Raw genomic sequence first — 19,590 nt, forward strand, 5'->3', positions numbered from 1 at the left:
CAACACTTCCTTGAGGTTGTCTATTTAGGGAGGGAAGGGGTGCCATGAAGGCCTTCACTACCACATTGCCCAGGATCATTCCTAGGTACAGTAGTTGATTCTCAGATTGAGAACTAAGTCATGTTTATGCCAGTTTATGATGATCCCCAGTCTCTGTCCTGTAGGAACTTCCTATTAGATGAAGCGAGAACAGATGACTCCTCTGGAGTGTCTAAGCCAAGACTAGCATGAGGACCCTGTGAACACCTGCAAGGCTTTTGCCAGATGGAAGCATGGGGTCTTGAACTGAATGACCTTCCCTTGACACGTGAAATGAAGGAAGTCTTCTGAGGTAGGGTGGATAGGGATATGACAGGAAGTCTCCTTCTCTGATAGAATGCAACACTGAATGAGCAGTTTCCATCATGAAGGGTGTCGGTCTGATGTGATGTTCATTGCCGAGAGATCTATGATGGGTCTCATCCTCCTGAAGCTTTCTCCACTAGGAAGAGGCAGCTGTAGAAGCCTGGAGACCTGGTCCGAAAAATCTTGATTGCACCCTTCTGCATAATAGTCTTGACATCTGTCCATAGAACTGGACTAGGTAGAGTTGACGAGTTATATTGGGAATGGGATTGGGGCTGGGGAGAGAGGGGGTACCAGTCCTTGACACCATTTTTCAGGATCACTACTACTCACCATTCTTCCTCCATGTTGCTGCCAGGCCATCCAATGATTTGAGAGAGAGCCCCCAACTGTGGCAGCAGAGGTGGGTAGGGCCAACCTCATCGTGAGCCCCCTCTTCTCTTGACCCTGCCTCATCTTAGGCTGACTTGAAAAGGAGGAGCAAAAGGGCTGAGAGGTGTTACATGCCCTTAGTAAAGGTAGATGGTGTAAGGTCTTGTCTCGACCTCATCTGTAGGGTTTTCTGTTGTACAGATGGCATGGTAGCCTTGGTCTTGAGCCAGAGTCAGAGTTTTGTTAGTTGACTGCCTACTCCCTTGGCCAGACTTAAAGATGGCTGCTCAAGAGATGAGTGTCAGATGAATTTTCTCTCTTAATAGCCACCACCCAGGATTTAGTTATTTTCTGAGGGAGATCCGTTTTTCATGAGGTACCTGTGTGGAATAAGGGAGAAGAACCAGTCCCTCTATCAAAAGATAGTGTTGGCCCAATGGTTGGTAATCTGGTGGGCTAAGAAGGGGAGGGCTTTCCTGCCCAACTCCATAAGCATCCTTACCCTAGCCCAAGAGTTCTGGGGCAACTCCCTTATCATGGTGCCCTACCCATTATCTAGCCAAAATGTGAAACTGAGTGCCAACATTAAAACCATTTCTAAATTGTTCGACTCTTAGGAGTTGAAGTTAAGGCCTTGTTGCTGTAATTTCTCCAATGGGACACTGTTGGTAAGTCACCACAATGCTGAAGCAAGTGGTCAATGTCTTCTGGGACATAGTACTGTTTCTGCTTGGGTAATGGAGGGGGAGCAGCTTTCCTGATCTGGCTGAGAGGGGACTGGTTGATCCACAGATCAGCAAGGTCACGTGCAAAAACACCACAAGAAAGATGATTAAGATAGCCCTACAGGGAGAAGGAACAGTCCCTATGTGGTCCTCTAGAGGAACGAGACCACCCCGAACAGGAAGAAGTTGAATGGTCTTGCCTAATGGGAGCTATGCCTGGAGTCTGCAAGAACTCAAGTCCCTGCTCCTGTCGGAGTTGAAGGGTGAAGGAGAGCGCCGCCTCCGGGTGGGTCAGTCACTGAAGCAGGACCGGCTGGATCTGCTCAGCTGTCTGGGAGAGAGGTGTTGATAGGGGAAGTGAAGTTCTCTTATGATAAAAGTGTTTGTTCTTAGTCTTTCTCTTATGATAAAAGTGTTTGTTCTTAGTCTTAGATCTTCGACAGTCTGACAAGGTAAAGGAAGACGAGGCACTGAGGCAGGCTGGGGTTATGTGAGGACCTCCATGTGCTTAGCCACCAGTGGTACCTCCTGGGAGGTACACACAATAGGGAGGGAATGGGAGACTACTGATGCTCGGCCACGAACTGTAAAATGTTAAAGGTGATCCTGGAATGCTTAAGGATTACCAGACCTTCCTCAGTTGCTGTAGGGATTCTAGTTGTTTTACCTTTTCCTCTGCTGGAGATGTAGTCAGTTTAAAAAACTGAAGTTTGGGCCTCTGCAAAAGAGGCACTTTGTAATGGGGGAAGGGGGATATTGAGTGTTGGAAGGGCTCTTTTGGGGGGGTGTCTCTCTTAGATGATGCTCCCTCTTAGGCTTCCTCCTCCTCCTCCTCTTGCAATAGCGCTCCCATTGTTATGGAGGCCAATCAGCACATTCAGGGTAAGGGGAATCACAGAACTCTTTCCATTACAATAAATACACACGAAGAGCAGATCTATCACTAGAGGTGACATAAAGACAACAAGGTCAACCATGACCTTCACAGTGATGATGGTTCTCTTTGCTCTCCATGAGGCAAATAACCAAGAACAAGCACCAAAGCACTGAAAACAAAAACTAGCTTTTGGCAAAAACTGCGAGTAGCATATGTATGCACCGAGAATGTATTAGTCACGAGAACACACACACACACACGCAAAAAAAAAAAAAAAAAAAAAATGGCCAGCACAGAACACAAGACATGTCTGCTCTTTATTGTAACCAACAGAACAATAGGTAGTGTTGGTTAGGTGACAATGGGCATCCCCTCTCCCTTATCTCCACCTGGGTACCACCCTCATGAGTCGCCACACAGCTGATCCAGCACGTGTGCAGTTAGATACTCCATAAATGAAAGGCATAGTGTTTTTAACCCCGTATGAACAAAAGATAATTTTACTCTTAAAATTTTTAGGGCAGCAAATAAATTATTGCAAAACAGAACAAATATTGCCAAAGCAAGTAAATGCATAAACTGTATCACAAAGTTAAGTTCAAGTATTTAGCTTGAAATCCAATTAATGCCCTTAAATGTACCAGATTTAACAAATTACAACTCCTTAAAAATTTAATGATAGGGTATACAGAATGTTGTAGATTTCAGTCCGATATATTTTAAGGATTTGTTTTCAAGTTGTTATTCCCTGTTGGCTGAAAAACTTTACATAAAGTAAGTTAATTTTAACATTTTTTGCAGTCTGGAGTTGGATTGTATGGATTATTTATCATATTCTTCCCTAAGGTAAAAAAAAAAATCTTCCCTAAGGTAAAAAAAATATGTGACCAACTGAAGGTGGGATAGTAAAAAAAGAAAAATGATACTGGAAAAAAGCAGAAATAGAAAAAAGAAAGAAAATAACCCCACAACCTGTCAGGCCCTAGAAAGAAAGCAAGAATATTGTACTTGCAGAATGGACAATACCCCATGGTAAATGTTAGTGCACAAATACTTGGCCTCTTGATGGGTCACAATCTGCCTTCCAGTTGACCTGCAGCCTACAAAACAGCAAAGATGCAGGAGGACTGCCAAGTGTCAAACGAGATTTTGGGGAAGCCATGACCACTCATTTGTCCACGCAGTGTTGGAGGAAAATTCATACTTAATGTGATCTGTCTTCCATTTGCTGGGGTGCTGTTTAAAGTCCCAAGCCTAGTAACCAAAACTGTTTAACCTTACCTGTCCAGATAATTCTTTGAAGAATGATGGATAGGGACATATAAAGCATCCTGGAAAAGTGGTGACACAAGAAATTCCTCTTCCAGATCAAGTTTCTCACAATCCCTGCTGTTTTTCTTCATCCTGAAGGAATACACCTGTACTAACTCTCAACTTAACAAAGTTGGACTTCGGGATAATAAGAGTTGCTGTGGAACTTGGAGTTCTTGAGAACACTAACGGGCATTAATTACACCTCATTCAAAGACTGGATCTTGTCAGTGTTAAGGGTGGATGACCTGAACAAAACTGGGAGGTTTACAGGAGGGGGTTAGTCTCTAAGCAGGGAATGCTGAACCCAGAATGAGGGATATCTATTAACCAAGACTTGTCATGCTAACACAATGTGATGAGAGTTGTACAAAGGTCCAGGCATCTGCCATGAGGGCATTTTTTCACTGATCCAATAGATTGGTGTGGTTGCAAATAAAATACCCCTCCCTGAAAGTAAAAGTAAATAACTTTCAAGCAAAATCTGAAAAATGAATTAAAAAATATAAAAAAAAATTCAACTCCAACTGAAAAACTAGTTTCAGAATTATTAAATATTTAAAAACATATAAGAAAATAAGGCATTAAAATTTTGTGCTGTCAACCCATTTTCCAAGGTGGTTACTGAAATGCAGGGAAATTTTTATGAAGGCATGTTGCCCAAAATATGTCATTTCTACTGAATATCGCTGAAACTGGTGGACCAGTTTTATTGCAGGAAATAAATAACTATATACATACATCATTTTTCTCTGATCTGACTTAAATAGATGCTAATTATATTATTCAGTGCTGAATGACCTCGTAGGTCCCAGAGCTTGCCCCTAGGCCTAAATCCTTTATTCTATTCTATTATTAATATTATTGCTAGACCTAACTGCAGCATGGTACATGAGCTTATAACTGTTGCATAGTGGCACATGAGCTTATGATAAGACATATAATCAATAGAAGCTGAAGATAATGCACTGAAATGACTTGAGCTACCTCTCAAGTGGAACATTTTGAAATGCATAAATGAACAAATCAAATCTTAATGAAAAAAACTGCAAAGATGAATACCACAAGTCAGTATCCTAGAACCAACATAGAACAGTCATGCTCCCGTAGCCAGTGATGTCTGAAATGCGGATATAGCAAACACCTTATACTGTATAAAAGAGTACTATACATGAGCCAACCATAACAAACTGCCTGTTTATGCCCACATAAACCCCAATACCTCTTATAATAACCATTATTGGTTATACATGACAAAGACTAGTAAAAAGAATTATGGATACAGTACGTATTTCTCAAAGAACAAGCGAGAGAAAACGAATTTCACACTAAACTTGAATGAACAACTTGTGATTACACATATGCAATATTCTGGACTGGAAGCAATAAATCTGGTGTTATTTTTATCCTTTCTTCATGGTTTTATACAATGATAAACATGACTAAACACCAAGACATAAAAAAAATTACTGAAGAGAAGGAAAGTGTGTGTGTTTGTATGGTACATGTAGGGAGTTTCTTGATAGTATTAGCTAACAAAGTCACAGGCTTACGATTGTCGATAGCAGATACTTTGTCATGGAAGAACATCATAATTGAAAGTTGTTTCATTTACCTTTTAAGTCAGTTGTACACCTGGTGTAGTAATGTCATTGCCTCAATATATACAGTTGACTTCAATGCTCCATTCTATGGAAGAATTGTAATTCTTTATTGTATCTCCAGCTGTCTGAATTATGCTGAAAACTTTCCTCATCTTCTCCATTGCCCATTTTAGAAGTTCAGCTTCACTTTCAAAGGATTCATCCTCCTCTGACTTACATGATTTACTCATATCCTCTAGTTCCTTGTTTATCAGGTAGACATCCTCTTCAAGATGTTCCACAACGTAATCATCGATCACATCCTCCATTCCATCAAAACCAACTTGTCTTGCCAAATCAATGACCCTCTGCACCTAGCCATTGATAACCAGGAAACCTTAGTAGCTATTTACAGTCTCATTTCACAGATTCTTCTGACAAGCATTCAGTTTCTGGTTTCAATTCAGCCCCTGCTCTTCAGATCAACGTTATTGCATCCGCGATAGGGAATACTTTCCAGTAGTCTATGACATTTGTGTCAGAGCTGCATCAATAGTTGAATTCATCATACTGACCTGCTGAATGCAGGCAGTCTCACATAGCAAATGATGCCTTGGTCGAGAAGCTGGAAAAGTGCAGTCATGTTGAGGTAGAAAAAACCCGACCTAATCATCTGGGTCTTCAGTGGTGATAGACTGGGAATGGCCAGCATTATCAATTACAGTATTAACAGGACTCTGAAAGGCAGAATTGTCTTCTTTATATAACTCCTGGCTTCAGGGATGAAGCCTTCATAGAACTGCATAAACAATACCACAGTGATCCATACCTAGGTGCTGTGTTGCCAGTAACCAGGAAGAAGCCTCATTACAATACCACAGTGATCCATGCCTAGGTGCTGTGTTGCCAGTAACCAGGAAGAAGCCTCATTCTCATTTTTCAGACTGCTGGGATTATTTGCTCAGAACACCATGCTAGGCTTCATCATATGGCAAGCCGTATTGCCACATACCACTAGTCATCCTGTCCTTTCATGATTCAAATTTTGGTGCCTACTTTGTACTTTGATGGAAACATCTTGCTATGCATTGTCTTCCAGAATAGGCCTATTTCATTACAACTGAACACCCATTTGGGATTGTAGCCTCCTTCTTTGATGAGTGTCTTAAACTCGGCAGGAAATGGTTGGTGGCCTCATCATTGGCAGATGCGGGTTCTCCTGTAATTCCGATCTTTTACATATTAAATTGATTTAATTATCCCCTACTGGATGCAAATGGCTAATTCCCTCTTTAACATAAGTCTTATTGCAGAATTGCTTATACAGTACAAGGATAAGGCCTTCTGCCGTAGAAAATTTCCGTTGGTAGGGACCCTCTTTGACATGTCCTCTGTCCACATGCAGGAACCAAAACTATCCTGCACTATGGAACTCACTTTTGCCCTTGTGGGTACAACAACAAACCTTTTACAAATGCTTTTCCTGTTTGAAGATATCTAAATCTACAGTTCGTTCTTCAGTTTCTTGGTGATTTTGACAAGAAATTTCTTCCATTTCTAACATCTTTACTTTTTCTAATGACTGACATGTAGTGAAATAAGTTATCATCCCCTAAGAAATGTAGCCCTATGAAGAAATACCATAACGTATACACTAAATTGGCTTGAATTTGCTAGGTACTCTCAAGACTAAACTACTGTAATGGTCTACCCCATAATTAGGTCATGCTCATCTTTATCAAGGCGCATTAAAAGTCTATTAAAGCATGGAATGAATAAAAATATATTTTGAAACTGTATAAAAGACCTCCTACAACATTATTAAAGAAGACATATGCCCATGTGTATTAAAGCATGGAATGAATAAAAATATATTTTGAAACTGTATAAAAGACCTCCTACAACATTATTAAAGAAGACATATGCCCACGTGACTGGACAAATAAAGGTAAATGGTGTAATGATGCAACATAGATACTGAAAAAAGACCTTAGAATATGCAACACTGAGTCAGATGTAAATATGACTGAAAATAAAAAAAAAAAGAGAGAACAGTATTATAGGATGAAAAAGAATTTCTACCATAAAAAACTTTTGTATTGGATGAAGTATTACAGTACTAAATAAGTTAACCTATACACTAAAAGACTCTGGACAAAAGAGGAGATTTATCCTAAGTAGCTACATTTGCATCCCAAAAACGATGAGAAGCATACCACAGCACAAATATAACAAAAAAGGCCACACCAGGTACTCCCTCTAGTGTAGGATTGCTCTAAATGTCCCAATCATGGCAGAATTTTCAGCAATACTGTAAATCGAAGACAGTAAAAAATTTGCTCCTTATAGCTAACCAATTTGAGATGCCAGCTTGTCATTATGTTGTACAGCTAGCTTCAGAAATTTAATGCAATAATGTGGTCCTGTCCCTCTTGCCGTTCCTAATTTGTACCACATATTGCCTCACAAAGCCACAATTTTAGTGCTTAAAAAAGGTCTGTTCACCCTTCAGTTAAACGTTTACGTTATGTATAATACAGTATGTATCCATCAAATCATTCTTTGCTTTTATTTCAAATGTCTTAATAGAAATAATAATGACAACAAATGTTAGCTAAAAATGGCTCATGAATACCTTGCAAACATTTCAAGTTGGCCTGTGAAAAATCCTAAAAGGGATTACTGTATAAAGACATCCCATGTCATAGTCATGGTAAATGTAGAGTTAAACTTTTATTTTTGTAGGGAATGTTCTTATTAACCCTTAAACGTCGAGCCTCTATTTACAAAAATGTCTCCCGTATGCACGGCGTTAAAGTTAAGCGCCAAAATGGAAAAAAGTTTTTAAAAAATCACAGCACGCTTAGTTTTTAAGATTAAGAGTTCATTTTGGCTCCTTTTTTTGTCATTGCCTGAAGTTTAGTATGCAACCATCAGAAATGAAAAAATATCATTCTCATATATAAATATTGAAATATATGACAGCGCAAAAAAAAAAATTTCATATATAATTTTATACAAATCGCGCTGTGAGCAAAACGGTTAAAGCTAAGAATATTTTTTTTTCTTTGTATTGTACACTAAATTGCAATGATTTTGGTATATAACAAATTGTAAAACGATCAAAGCAACACAGAGAAAATATTATCACAATATGATGCATGAATCCGTAACTAGCGGACGTAAAAAAATGTTTTTTTCAAAAATTCACCATAAATCGAAATATTGTGCTAGACTTCCCGTTTGTTGAAAAATGAAGCTAATTGATTGAATATTACTAGACTGTAAGTGTTTTAGCTGACAATTGCAGTTTTTTACCATTTCGGTTGAGTTAAAGTTGACCAAAGGTCGAATTTTTTCTATTTATCGTAATTTATATGAAAATATTTCAAAACTGATAAAAGCTACAACCATGAGTTATTTTCTGTTGTATTCTACATGAAATTGCACACATTTTCATATATAAAAGTTTATGTAACGACTAATATAAAACGGTGCAAACATTACGACAACGTGACGAAAGAATTTCTGAGATGTTCGTCCGAGTTACCGAGCGGACGTAAGGAAAATGTTTTTTTCAAAAATTCACCATAAATCGAAATATTGTGCTAGAGACTTCCAATTTATTGCAAAATAAAGGTAAATGATTGAATATTACTAGAATGTAAGAGTTTTAGCTTACAATTGCGTTTTTTCGACCATTTCGGTCGAGTTAAAGTTACCGAAGTTGAAATTTTGGCAGTTATCGTGATTTATGTGAAAATATTTCAAAAGTGATAAAAGCTACAACCCTGAATTATTTTCTGTTGTATTCTACATGAAATTGCGCACATTTTCATATATAAAAGTTTATGTAACGACTAATGTAAAACGATGCAAACATTACGACAACGTGACGAAAGAATTCCTGAGATGTTCGGCAGAGTTACCGCGCGCAGACGTAAGGAAAAAGTTTTTTTTTTTTCAGAAATTCACCATAAATCGAAATATTGTGCTAGAGACTTCCAGTTTATTGCAAAATGAAGGTACATGATTGAATATTACTAGAATGTAAGATTTTTAGCCTATAATTGGGTTTTTTTACCATTTTGGTCGAGTTAAAGTTGACCGAAGGTTGAAATTTTGGTAGTTATCGTGATTTATATGAAAATATTTCAAAACTGATAAAAGCTACAACCATGAGTTATTTTCTGTTGTATTCTACATGAAATTGCGCACATTTCCATATATAAAACTTTATGTAACAACTAATATAAAGCGGTGCAAACATTACGACAACGTGACGAAAGAATTTCTGGCGCACATGTAAGGAAAAAGTTTTTTTCAAAAATTCATCATAAATCGAAATATTGTGCTAGAGACTTCCAATTTGTTGCAAAATGAAGGTAAATGATTGAATATTACTAGAATGTAAGAGTTTTAGTTTACAATTGCGTTTTTCAACCATTTCGGTCGAGTCAAAGTTGACCGAAGGTTGAAATTTTTTGTAGTCGACGTACGGTACGTCCACTTGGCACCCAACAGACAATTTTAGTCGACGTATGATACGTCCAGTAGGCGTTTAAGGGTTAAGTGATTATTGGCAGGAAAATTTTTCATACCACTTCTTAGCTTTGTTCTTTATGTGTAAGTTTATTTCATCCTGCTTTTTGAAATCTCGGTCTGGACACTTGAAGAGCAAGATGTTTTAGATTGGTACGTGTGGAAGTATGTCATCATGGACACAATTGACTTATTGACCATTCCTTTTCCTCTTAAAGATGATTAGTAGTTTGATCATCCTTTTTCTTAGTGAGCCTTTTGTACCTGAAATAATTATATTTAGTTTGGCAAGTTCTGGTTTGTAAGATATTACTGCCTTTGTTGTTAACATGAAACAAGTTTTAAAATGTTGGCAACATAATATGAAAATATGGCTTTATGAATTTATACAAATATTACAATACATACAAATATTTTACCAATGATAGCATCAGTGACAGCCGTCTTTCCAAGGACATGGCGGTGTGGTATTAGGCTGTGTAATTTTGACTGGCCCTCCGTCATCAGTCACATCTTTTCCTTGTAATAAATATTGTATTATACTCAAAGACTTTTCTTTGAATTATGTAAAAAATATATACAAGTGTATTCTCTACTTTTTGTCTGTATGTCCTATCACTATGTACAATACCATCAAAGTGCTTGGTGTATTTAATTAATCCTTAACAAGATACACTGCTACATTGTTTACCATACCTCCACTGTGTGCACCAGTAACTGAGTGTATGAGTGTGTAATACATGAAAATTTTTAAATTAAAAAAGTATATTTTCTTTTTCATGGTTCAGGAAGCAGGTTCCTTCTAAAGGAATCTATAATGATATAGCAAGCTACAGTATACCATGAGATGCTGAAAGAAGTGCAACTATTACATACAAGATTTCAGACAATATTTATGAAGTTTCTGTGGATTAAAATATCAGATGCAAAAAGTAGGAGTTTTATTTTTACTTTTACGCATTACACAGTCATACACTAGGTTATTGGGACACTGCTTAGACATTGTAAATTAAGTAGCAGTATATCTTGACAGAGGACCAGTAAACCAAGTAGTATAATTTTAGGCAAAAACCTAAAAGCTTGTGGATTCAAAATGCCTCATGAGATAGGAAAATTTTCTGGGGTGGGGGAGAGGAAAGGTAATTGTCAAATTAAACTTGATACTCAAAAGCATCAACTTCTTGCCTGTAGTTCCTCGGGAAGAGCCTAAGAGCTGGCAAGGGAGGAAGAGGATACATGAAAAGTTCTGGGTCACAAGTAGAAGACAGGTCATGCTTACCTCACTACTTCTTGGCAATCTGATAAAAAAAATTTGTTGCACCTTGACCTATGAGTGAAAAAACCATGACAACAAATTTCTGCAGCAGCCTGCAATGTTCAAAAGTGATAAGAACTTGGTCAGACACTCTTGAGGACATCAACAGAGATGGAATGCTTGTTGCCAACATGAGAGAGAAATCCAACACACCCTGCATCCATGGTTTCTAAAAAGCAGAAGTTGTACAGAAATTGTGATTTGTCTTAGTGACTTCTTTCTCATACCACCCATCCAAACATTAAACCTCTTACGTTATCAGATCACACTATCTCTCCCATCCAGTCTCATATTCCATACCTGTTTTACAACAAAGTGGGCATTTTTCAGTGGTAAGACAAAACTTGCCAAATGTCCTCTCCTCTTAGCCAGTACAAAGTCTAATATTGTAATGGCAGCTAATTTGGCAGAGAAAGCAAAATTCCTGCATCAAAACATGGAATATGCAATGATAAACCCCTGTACATCAGTAAATATTACATTAATAAAAACCATTCAAAATAAACTGCACAATGTAAATGTATGCTGAAAACCTAATGTACTCTCTCAAAATCTAAAAAAAAATAATCTCAAGAAAAAGATCATACCAATGAACAGAGTCAATGTAAACAAAACTCAAATACAGTCTGAGAGATAATGACAAAATGTCAAAACTTTGTAAGCTGTTGACCAAAGCAACAAAATAGAACTCATTTCAGCAGTGAAGAAAAGCAAACATAGCTGAATTATCTGGGGAAGGAATTTTCTCTCTCATCAGTCTGCCAAGTTAAGTCATTATTAATGATTAAGTTTACATAGGTACTGATTCAATTACACTGCTAATAACAGGGAAATGTAATGGCTTACTTATTCTCATGAGTGAATGAATGAGAGATGAGCATATGAAAATCTAGGCTATATGACCCAGCACTGGAGCCAAGGAAGCACTTGGTGCAATAGTTAAGAATGTAACATCTGCGTCCCCTTATTCTCATACTATAATACGAATTATTATTATTATTATTGGGTGAATGTTAAAATTAAATAACATTATTTAACAGTTTTCTATACAAACTTCACTCACAAATTTGATATGTAAAAAAATTTGATAAAGGTGCTGACAATTTAATCAGAATCCTCAAGAAAAGCACAGGTGTAATTAATTTTCTCTTTTCTGGGATTTCCAACCATACAAGTACACCCTTCCATGTTTTGATGGCAAAAAGTTACCTGAGATTTTCAAATGGACATGATACAAAGTCCTTAGACATAATTCAACACTTATTGGGAAAATAACTCTTGCATGTCTACAAAGGATCAAATAAAAGTTGTAGTTTTTTGGAAAGTACATCATTATATTAATCAAAATGAGGTATTTGTAATACTCTGTGTTAAACATTACAAAACATGACAGATCTACACCCTACATACTTGACATCCTTTACTACTCATTGACTACTTACAAACAATACAAAACATGCCATATAACATATTTCATACTGCCTTTTCTTCTACTTCTAATCTAATTCTACAGTACAAGTACTAGCAAGGATAACACTACTGCTTCTGGAATTTTTACTCTCAACATCATGAGATCAGTGCCTGGAGGAAGTCATTAAGTATTTTGATCTGTAATGTCACTGAGAATCTGAAGAGGAGGAAGACGAAGAATCTGTGCTCATCACTTCAACATCTTCTTGCTCTTTCTTTTCCACCACTGTAGTATGACTACCTACGTGGACCTGCAAATCTCCTGTTACCTGCCAGCTGAAAGTTCCACCTATTCCTGATGATGCCGGTTCTGTTGAATGTGCATAAAAAGGGACATGAAAAAAGTATAGGATTAGTTTTCCAAAGTTATCAAGCAATATTATTCACTTTAATTTCAAACATTACACATTGCATGATGCAAATGGCATGCTATTCACCAGCTAATATAACTTCAAAAAGTTTTCTACACAGCATTCATTTTGAAATTATGGAGCAGCATTTCTTAGTACTGTTTTGCATATTGCTTTTCATTCATTTCACTTTACAGTATTTGCCTCTCTAATGCAAGAATTTATACTGAAATACTTCAGGTGTTTCAGGAATTTCATCACAGAAGTGGCATAATGCAACTTTTTTATTCTAGATTCCTAATAAAACTTTACTTTGGTGACAAAAGTACAGCACTACAGTACACAGAATTAAACAAAATAAAAATAGTATCCCAAGTTTCTGCTCATAGAGACAACATCATTAACATCATCATCCTCAACATTTCTCTACCAGATTTTCCCCTCAGTGGGTTTGCAGTGATGGGATATATCACTCTTGTCTTTATTGCATTCTATTTCAATTTCCTTTTGCTCTAGGACCCAATCTAAGCCTTTTATCTACAATGTTCTAGAACTCACTGGTCTTTGTCCTGCTAATTCTTATCACAGGTCCACTCTCAATTTTTAAGATCTCAGGTCTATTTTCCAGCTGCCAGACACCTTATCTCTCTACAAATCCCTCATTCCATTGTAATACAGCCATAAAACCAGCATTTTTAGACAGACAAGTTTCTGTTTTGCTTTTGAGTGTCAAGCCCTATAAATGAATCATACGTTTGCTCCGTTTACTATAGGAATATTCCTAATTCCTTGTAGTCTAGCTATCCCACCCCATCCATCTTGATTCTTTTTCTTTTTAACTCCCCTCAAAAATATTTCAAGAAATATTCTACCACTTCTAAGGACTACCCTTCCATCCTCCCTCTCTTACCTAACTGCTGTTCTTTAACATTTTACACTATGGTAATCCCCTAACTGCACTTATAACTTGCAATCCTGACATCTCTCACATCATTTGAGAAAAATCCTACATAAAATATTCCCCATACCTACTAACATCATACCAATAACCATTAGTTAAAAAGACTCTTGAAATAATCCAATAAAATCACTCCCTCCATATCTGAACTGAGGGCATGGAGTCACTCTAATAAATTCATAGAACTGACAGGATTTGAACATTATCAATGGTAAAACCCAAGTAAAAATATTGTATAGGTGGTATTAAATATTTAATGTTTTTAAAATGGGTAACATATCATCAGTACCTGTGTGTGGATTTTACCCTCATGAAAACAAGGGATACATATATATGATTACATAAGGGATTTTGACAACGGAAAAATCTATTTCTGGGGGAAGACCTGTGTCACCCAATGAAATGGTTCCAATAGCACACATTTCTAGGTATAAATATTGCTAAATATACCAGAGAAGAAGCTATCCATAATACCAGGGTTACTAACCCTGGATCGATCACCACAATGGTGTCGGTATGCACTGAGGGGTGAGTGGTAGCCACTATCACAGATGCTTAGCCCAACAGATCTCTCCGTTCTCAAAGCCCCCAACATGGGAGAGCCGTTCTACCTATTACCTTCCGCTCGCTGCCACCTACCACTCGCGCCCGCCATCTTTATCCCAAAATTAGCACCCTCCAAGCTTGGTATGCTATCCGGGTGGGAAAGAAAGAATAGGGATGGGTCACTGGGTGACACAGGTCTTCCCCCAGAAATAGATTTTTCCGTTGTCAAAATCCCTTTTCTGGGCTTGACCTGTGTCACCCAGTGAAATAGTAACAGAGAATCAGCCATACAATAGCTTGGTGGTACCATCTAAAAATTACCTTAATGGAGCTAAATAAAACTAAGAGAACAATACTGTGTTTTAATAACCCCAAATTATAAAGTTCAAAATATAATTAAAAACTATAAGGCACATAGTCTAGAAATACCAAATGACCAACACCAAGATACTTAATGCTGAACAGATTGTCTTAAAGACAGGATATCAATGTTACAGGCATGAGTCAGGCTGTGAAGCAGACCTGACCTAAAAAGGCTAGAAAGCAGGGCATGCAAGCGAGGCAGGTAGGCGAGAGAATATACCAATAGGTAATTTAATCAAGAATTACATTACAATAACGATAAACAAGAGTTATAAAAACTAGTCTTGAGCTGGACCAGGAGGAACAATACTTCCAGCAGCTACAGTGGAATATTTAAGAGCCTCTAGGGACTTAAGATAGTGGCGTTTAAATACTGTTGGTGATTTCCAGCCCGTATACTTTGTAAGGTCATCAAAATTCATATTGTGAAAATAATTAGCTGAGGTGGCTACCGCCCGAATATCATGTACCCGAGATACTGAATCCGGGTTAGCCTGTTTAATAAAATAAAGAATTTGTTGCCTGATGGCCTTCAAGGAAATGGTACCTCCATTTTCCCTAACAAAAAGAGGGCCTGAAGTTCTTTTAGAAGTTCTAGTTAAATAAGCTTTTAAAGTGTTAACTGGACATAAAGATAGATCCTGTGGAAGGGGAATAATCTTCCAAGGAGACCATCTATTTTGTGGATCCTCATTCTTTGCTAGAAATCTGAGATCCGGAGACAACAGAACTTCTCCTGACGGGAGGAAATCAACATGATTCGGTTCTCTAGAAAGAGCAGATAGTTCAGAAATTCTAGCCCCTGAGGCTAGACTTACTAAAAATAACGTCTTCCTTAACAGACTCGGGTATGTACATAATTCGTTATCAGTTTCTGATGCCAATTTAAGTACGTCATTTAAGAACCAGGAAACCGTGTGTGGACGGATTGCTGGTCTAAGACGAGCACATGATTTAGGAATTGACGAAAAATATGAGTCTGTAAGGTTAATATTAAAGCCATGTAAAAATATTTTTCTTAAAGCAGATTTTGTTGTAGTAATAGTACTAGTGGCCAGTCCTTTCTCAAATAATGATCTGAAGAAAGAGATTGCTAGATTCATGGTCATTTTCTGAGCTTCAGATTCCCTTAGAAATAATGCTAACTTTTTAACTGCTGCGTCATATTGTCTAAGTGTAGATTCCCTCTTACCTGATTCCATGAACAATGTATTGAGAGGGTCAATGTTAGCATCTTTCTGAGCTGCAAGCTTCATGAAGTCCATAAAGCTAGGGCACTCAGAATTCTTGAGGAAGCTGACACAGTCCGAGTTTGCACTACTTGTGTCAATCTTGGATTGGGGATCTGTTTGTGCCAGAGCTTCAACTCCAGTAGAAGAGGAAACCAATTGCTCTTCGGCCAATTGGGTGCCACAAGTGCTACTTGACCTTTGAATGATCTGAGTTTGTGTAAAACTTTCATCAATAGGTTTACTGGTGGAAACAGATAGATCCTTTGCCATCTGTTCCAGTCGACTGACATCGCATCTGTGGAATGAGCTAGAGGGTCTAGATTGGGAGCAACGTAACACGGAAGCTTGTGGTTGCTCTCTGTGGCAAACAGGTCTATCTGGAGACCCGGTACCTGAAGACAAATCCATTCGAACGATGTCTTGTCCAAGGACCATTCCGACTCCAGCGGAATTGTCCTGGATAGTGAATCTGCAATGACATTTCGAACACCTGCCAGGTGGGTGGCTGACAGGTGCCAAAGATGTTTCCTTGCCAGAGAGAAAATTGCAATCATTACATGATTGATATGGCTCGACTTGGAGCCCCCTCTGTTTAGGCAATGTACAACTACTGCACTGTCCAGCACCAGTCTGATGTGAATCTGTCTGGCAGGACGTAGTTTCTTTAATGTTAGAAATACTGCCATTGCCTCTAGAATGTTGATATGGAACTGGCGGAATACTGTCGACCATGTTCCTTGAATTTTCTTGTGTTGGGAGTATCCTCCCCATCCGCTTCGGGAAGCACCCGTATGGATCACTAGCGATGGAGGGGGAAATTGAAGAGGCACTGACCTTGCCAAACTCTTGACTGTCGACCATAGTCGAAGCCTCTTCCTCAATATCAGCGGAATTAGAGACACCTTGTCTCTGTTTCTGCTGTTGGCTCAAGCCGCCATACCCTGTTTATATCCTTCAGTCTGGCTTTTAGTAACAAGTCTGTTACTGAAGCTAACTGAAGAGAGCCTAGAACTCTTTCCTGGGTACGACGAGAGGCTCTTTTGTTCTTGAAGAACTGCCTGGTAGCTTTGGCTATTTCCCTCCTCTTGGCTGGCGGAAGTGACAGTTTGTGTGTGTTTAGGTCCCATTGGATTCCCAACCACTGAAATTGAGCAGCCAGAACTAGACGGGATTTCTTCCTGTTTATTTGGAATCCCAAGTATTCCAGGAAGTTGATTACTGTGATTGTTGCTTTTCGACATTCCTTGGCATTGGATGCCCATATTATCCAATCGTCCAGGTATGCGGCCAGCATAATCCCTTGAGTTCGTAGTTCTTGAACTACTGTCTCTGCCAGTTTGGTAAATATTCTGGGCGCTATGCTGAGCCCGAATGGCATGACTCTGAACGAGTATGCTTGTTTTCCTAGTCTGAAACCTAGGTAAGGAGAGATATTTCTCGCAATCGGGACGTGATAATATGCGTCTGAAAGATCTATAGAGGTGGTGACGGCCCCACGGGGAAGTAGGGTCCGTACCTGCGAGATTGTAAGCATGCGAAACTTGTCGCATTGAATGTATAAGTTGAGACGAGACAAGTCTAGAATTACTCTTTGCTTGTCTGAGTCTTTCTTTGGGACACTGAACAGACGGCCTTGAAATTTCAAGTGTCTGACTTTCTTTATTGCCTTCTTTTGCAGAAGGTCTTTTACATAGTCCAGTAAGTCTTTGGATGGAGGTTGATGGAATCTGACTGGCGGAGGAGGCCCTCTGCTCCAGCTCCATCCCAGACCTTTTGAAATTATACTGTGGGCCCATGAACTGAAGGTCCAATGGTCCCGGAAGAGATACAATCTCCCGCCTACCTGGGAAGGCTCCTTGATTGGAAGAGGCCTTACTTCCTCTGCCTCCTCGGGCTCCTCTTCCACGCGAGAGAGGTCTGGACGCTGCTCTACCTCTGTAGGTGGCTCTGGCTCTACTACCCCTCGCATGCCTAATGTATCCCCGAAACGCCCCTTGGTTTTCAAACGAGGCGTTGAAAGCTGGGGACGTCACGAAGGCTGGCGGAGCCGAAGCTTGCTGAGCCGGCTGCATTAGTATGTATTGCTGCTGAGGCTGTGCCTTGGATGTGGAAGGCTGTCCGATCTGTGAGACCGGTACCGCCTGAAGCACAGTCTGAGCCTGAGGCTTCCGATAGCCCTGGAATCTCCTGAACCTCTTCCTTTCCTTAGGTTGAGGTCCGGAGGTCTCAGAGGACTTCCTTTTGAAAGGAAGACCCCAGCGAGAGCGAAGGCTCTGGTTCGCTCTGGTTGCCTCTGCCAAGACATTATTGACCTCATCCTCTGGGAAGAGGTTAGGTCCCCAGATAGAGCTCTTCATGAGTCTATTGGGCTCATGCCTGATGGTGGCGTCGGCAAAGATGTGCTTCCGGCAGTTTTGCCTCGCAACCACAAAGTCATAAAGGTCCAATTGGAAGGATGCCAGTAATGACTTTGTGAGAATCTGAAACAGAGGTTCGTCAGTATAGACTAATGCAGTCACCTCTGAGATGGTGACGGAATGAATTGAGCGACTCAACCTACATCTAGCCTCATACTCCGTCTTCAGCAGAGCATCCGGAATCCTGGGAAGTTGCTCGCTGAACAGGGTGGAGGCACACTCGGGATCGAGTTTCCCCACCGTGAACGTTGCCGGAGCTCCCAACCAACATTCCGAATCTCCAGGGAAGAGAAGGGAAGTAGGATCTGTCTCTCGGAGTTGAGGTATGGACTTGCCATCCATCCCAGCCTAAAGGGTCAGCTCTGCAATCTTAGTAGTGCAGGGGGTCGGGATAGAGTCATCTACAGAGAACATCGTAAAACTTCCTCTAAAGGGAGTAAGTTTCGTGTTCTCGCACTCCCAGTCAGTGAGAGCGCGCATCAGGGTGGATTGAGCTTGGTCCCTAGGAAAGATGACCGTTTCCTTAGGGACCTTATCGGATCTAATCCAGGCTTCCTCAGTTAACTTGGCAAAGCCTGGATAGGGAGGCACTAGGTTGGCTGGAAAGAACTCTAGTTCTTCCAGACGACGAGTGCCCAATCCCTCTATGGTCAGTGTGTCATTATGTAGGGGGGCATGCAGGGCCAGCCGCCACGGGTTCCCCTTATCAAAGGGGGGCAGTCTGGAGGCATCCGGGACAACATGTGACTGCTGTACTGCTCCGGATTGGATGAATCCGGCAAACAAGCTTTCCCGGGCCTGCATCCTCTGTGCCAATGACAGCACTGACTGTCCTGAGGTCTCTAAACTTGTGACAAGCTGAGATGAGAGATCTTGTAGCCGAGCTTCAACCTTCGAGTCGATCCTCTGCATCAGTAGGTCGACGAAAGCCTCAGAGTCGAAGCTAGGCTGTGGGGGCTTAGCCTTCGAAACTCTGGTCCTCGACCCCTTAGACAGGGGAGTAGCCTTACTTAAGGACGTCACTGGTTTGGGAGCCAGTGACGACCTAGAGGGAGCTGACGGATTAGACCTTTGAGGTCCAGAAGGCTTAGGTAAGTCCTTCTTCTTCAGAGATTTCACCTTGGGGATAACAGACCGAGATCTGTCCCCAAGGTTAGCTGACTTGGAAAAGCCCTGAAATGAAG

General features: G+C 39.7%; 1 protein-coding gene across 2 annotated transcripts in view; it reads right to left on the reverse strand.

The window, feature by feature from the left end:
• Window positions 1-9,733: 9,733 nt before the first annotated feature.
• The window catches only part of MED4 (mediator complex subunit 4), a 44,789-nt gene continuing 34,932 nt past the window's right edge, over window positions 9,734-19,590 (reverse strand). For both annotated transcript variants that reach the window (XM_067122565.1, XM_067122564.1), the window contains exon 6: window positions 9,734-12,850. In XM_067122565.1, the coding sequence (XP_066978666.1) occupies window positions 12,687-12,850 (164 nt within the window). In that variant the 3' untranslated portion in view covers window positions 9,734-12,686. The remainder of the gene's footprint in view (window positions 12,851-19,590) is intronic.

This window comes from Macrobrachium rosenbergii, chromosome 20 (genome assembly GCF_040412425.1).
Source record: "Macrobrachium rosenbergii isolate ZJJX-2024 chromosome 20, ASM4041242v1, whole genome shotgun sequence".
In the NCBI taxonomy this organism is placed as follows: domain Eukaryota; kingdom Metazoa; phylum Arthropoda; class Malacostraca; order Decapoda; family Palaemonidae; genus Macrobrachium; species Macrobrachium rosenbergii.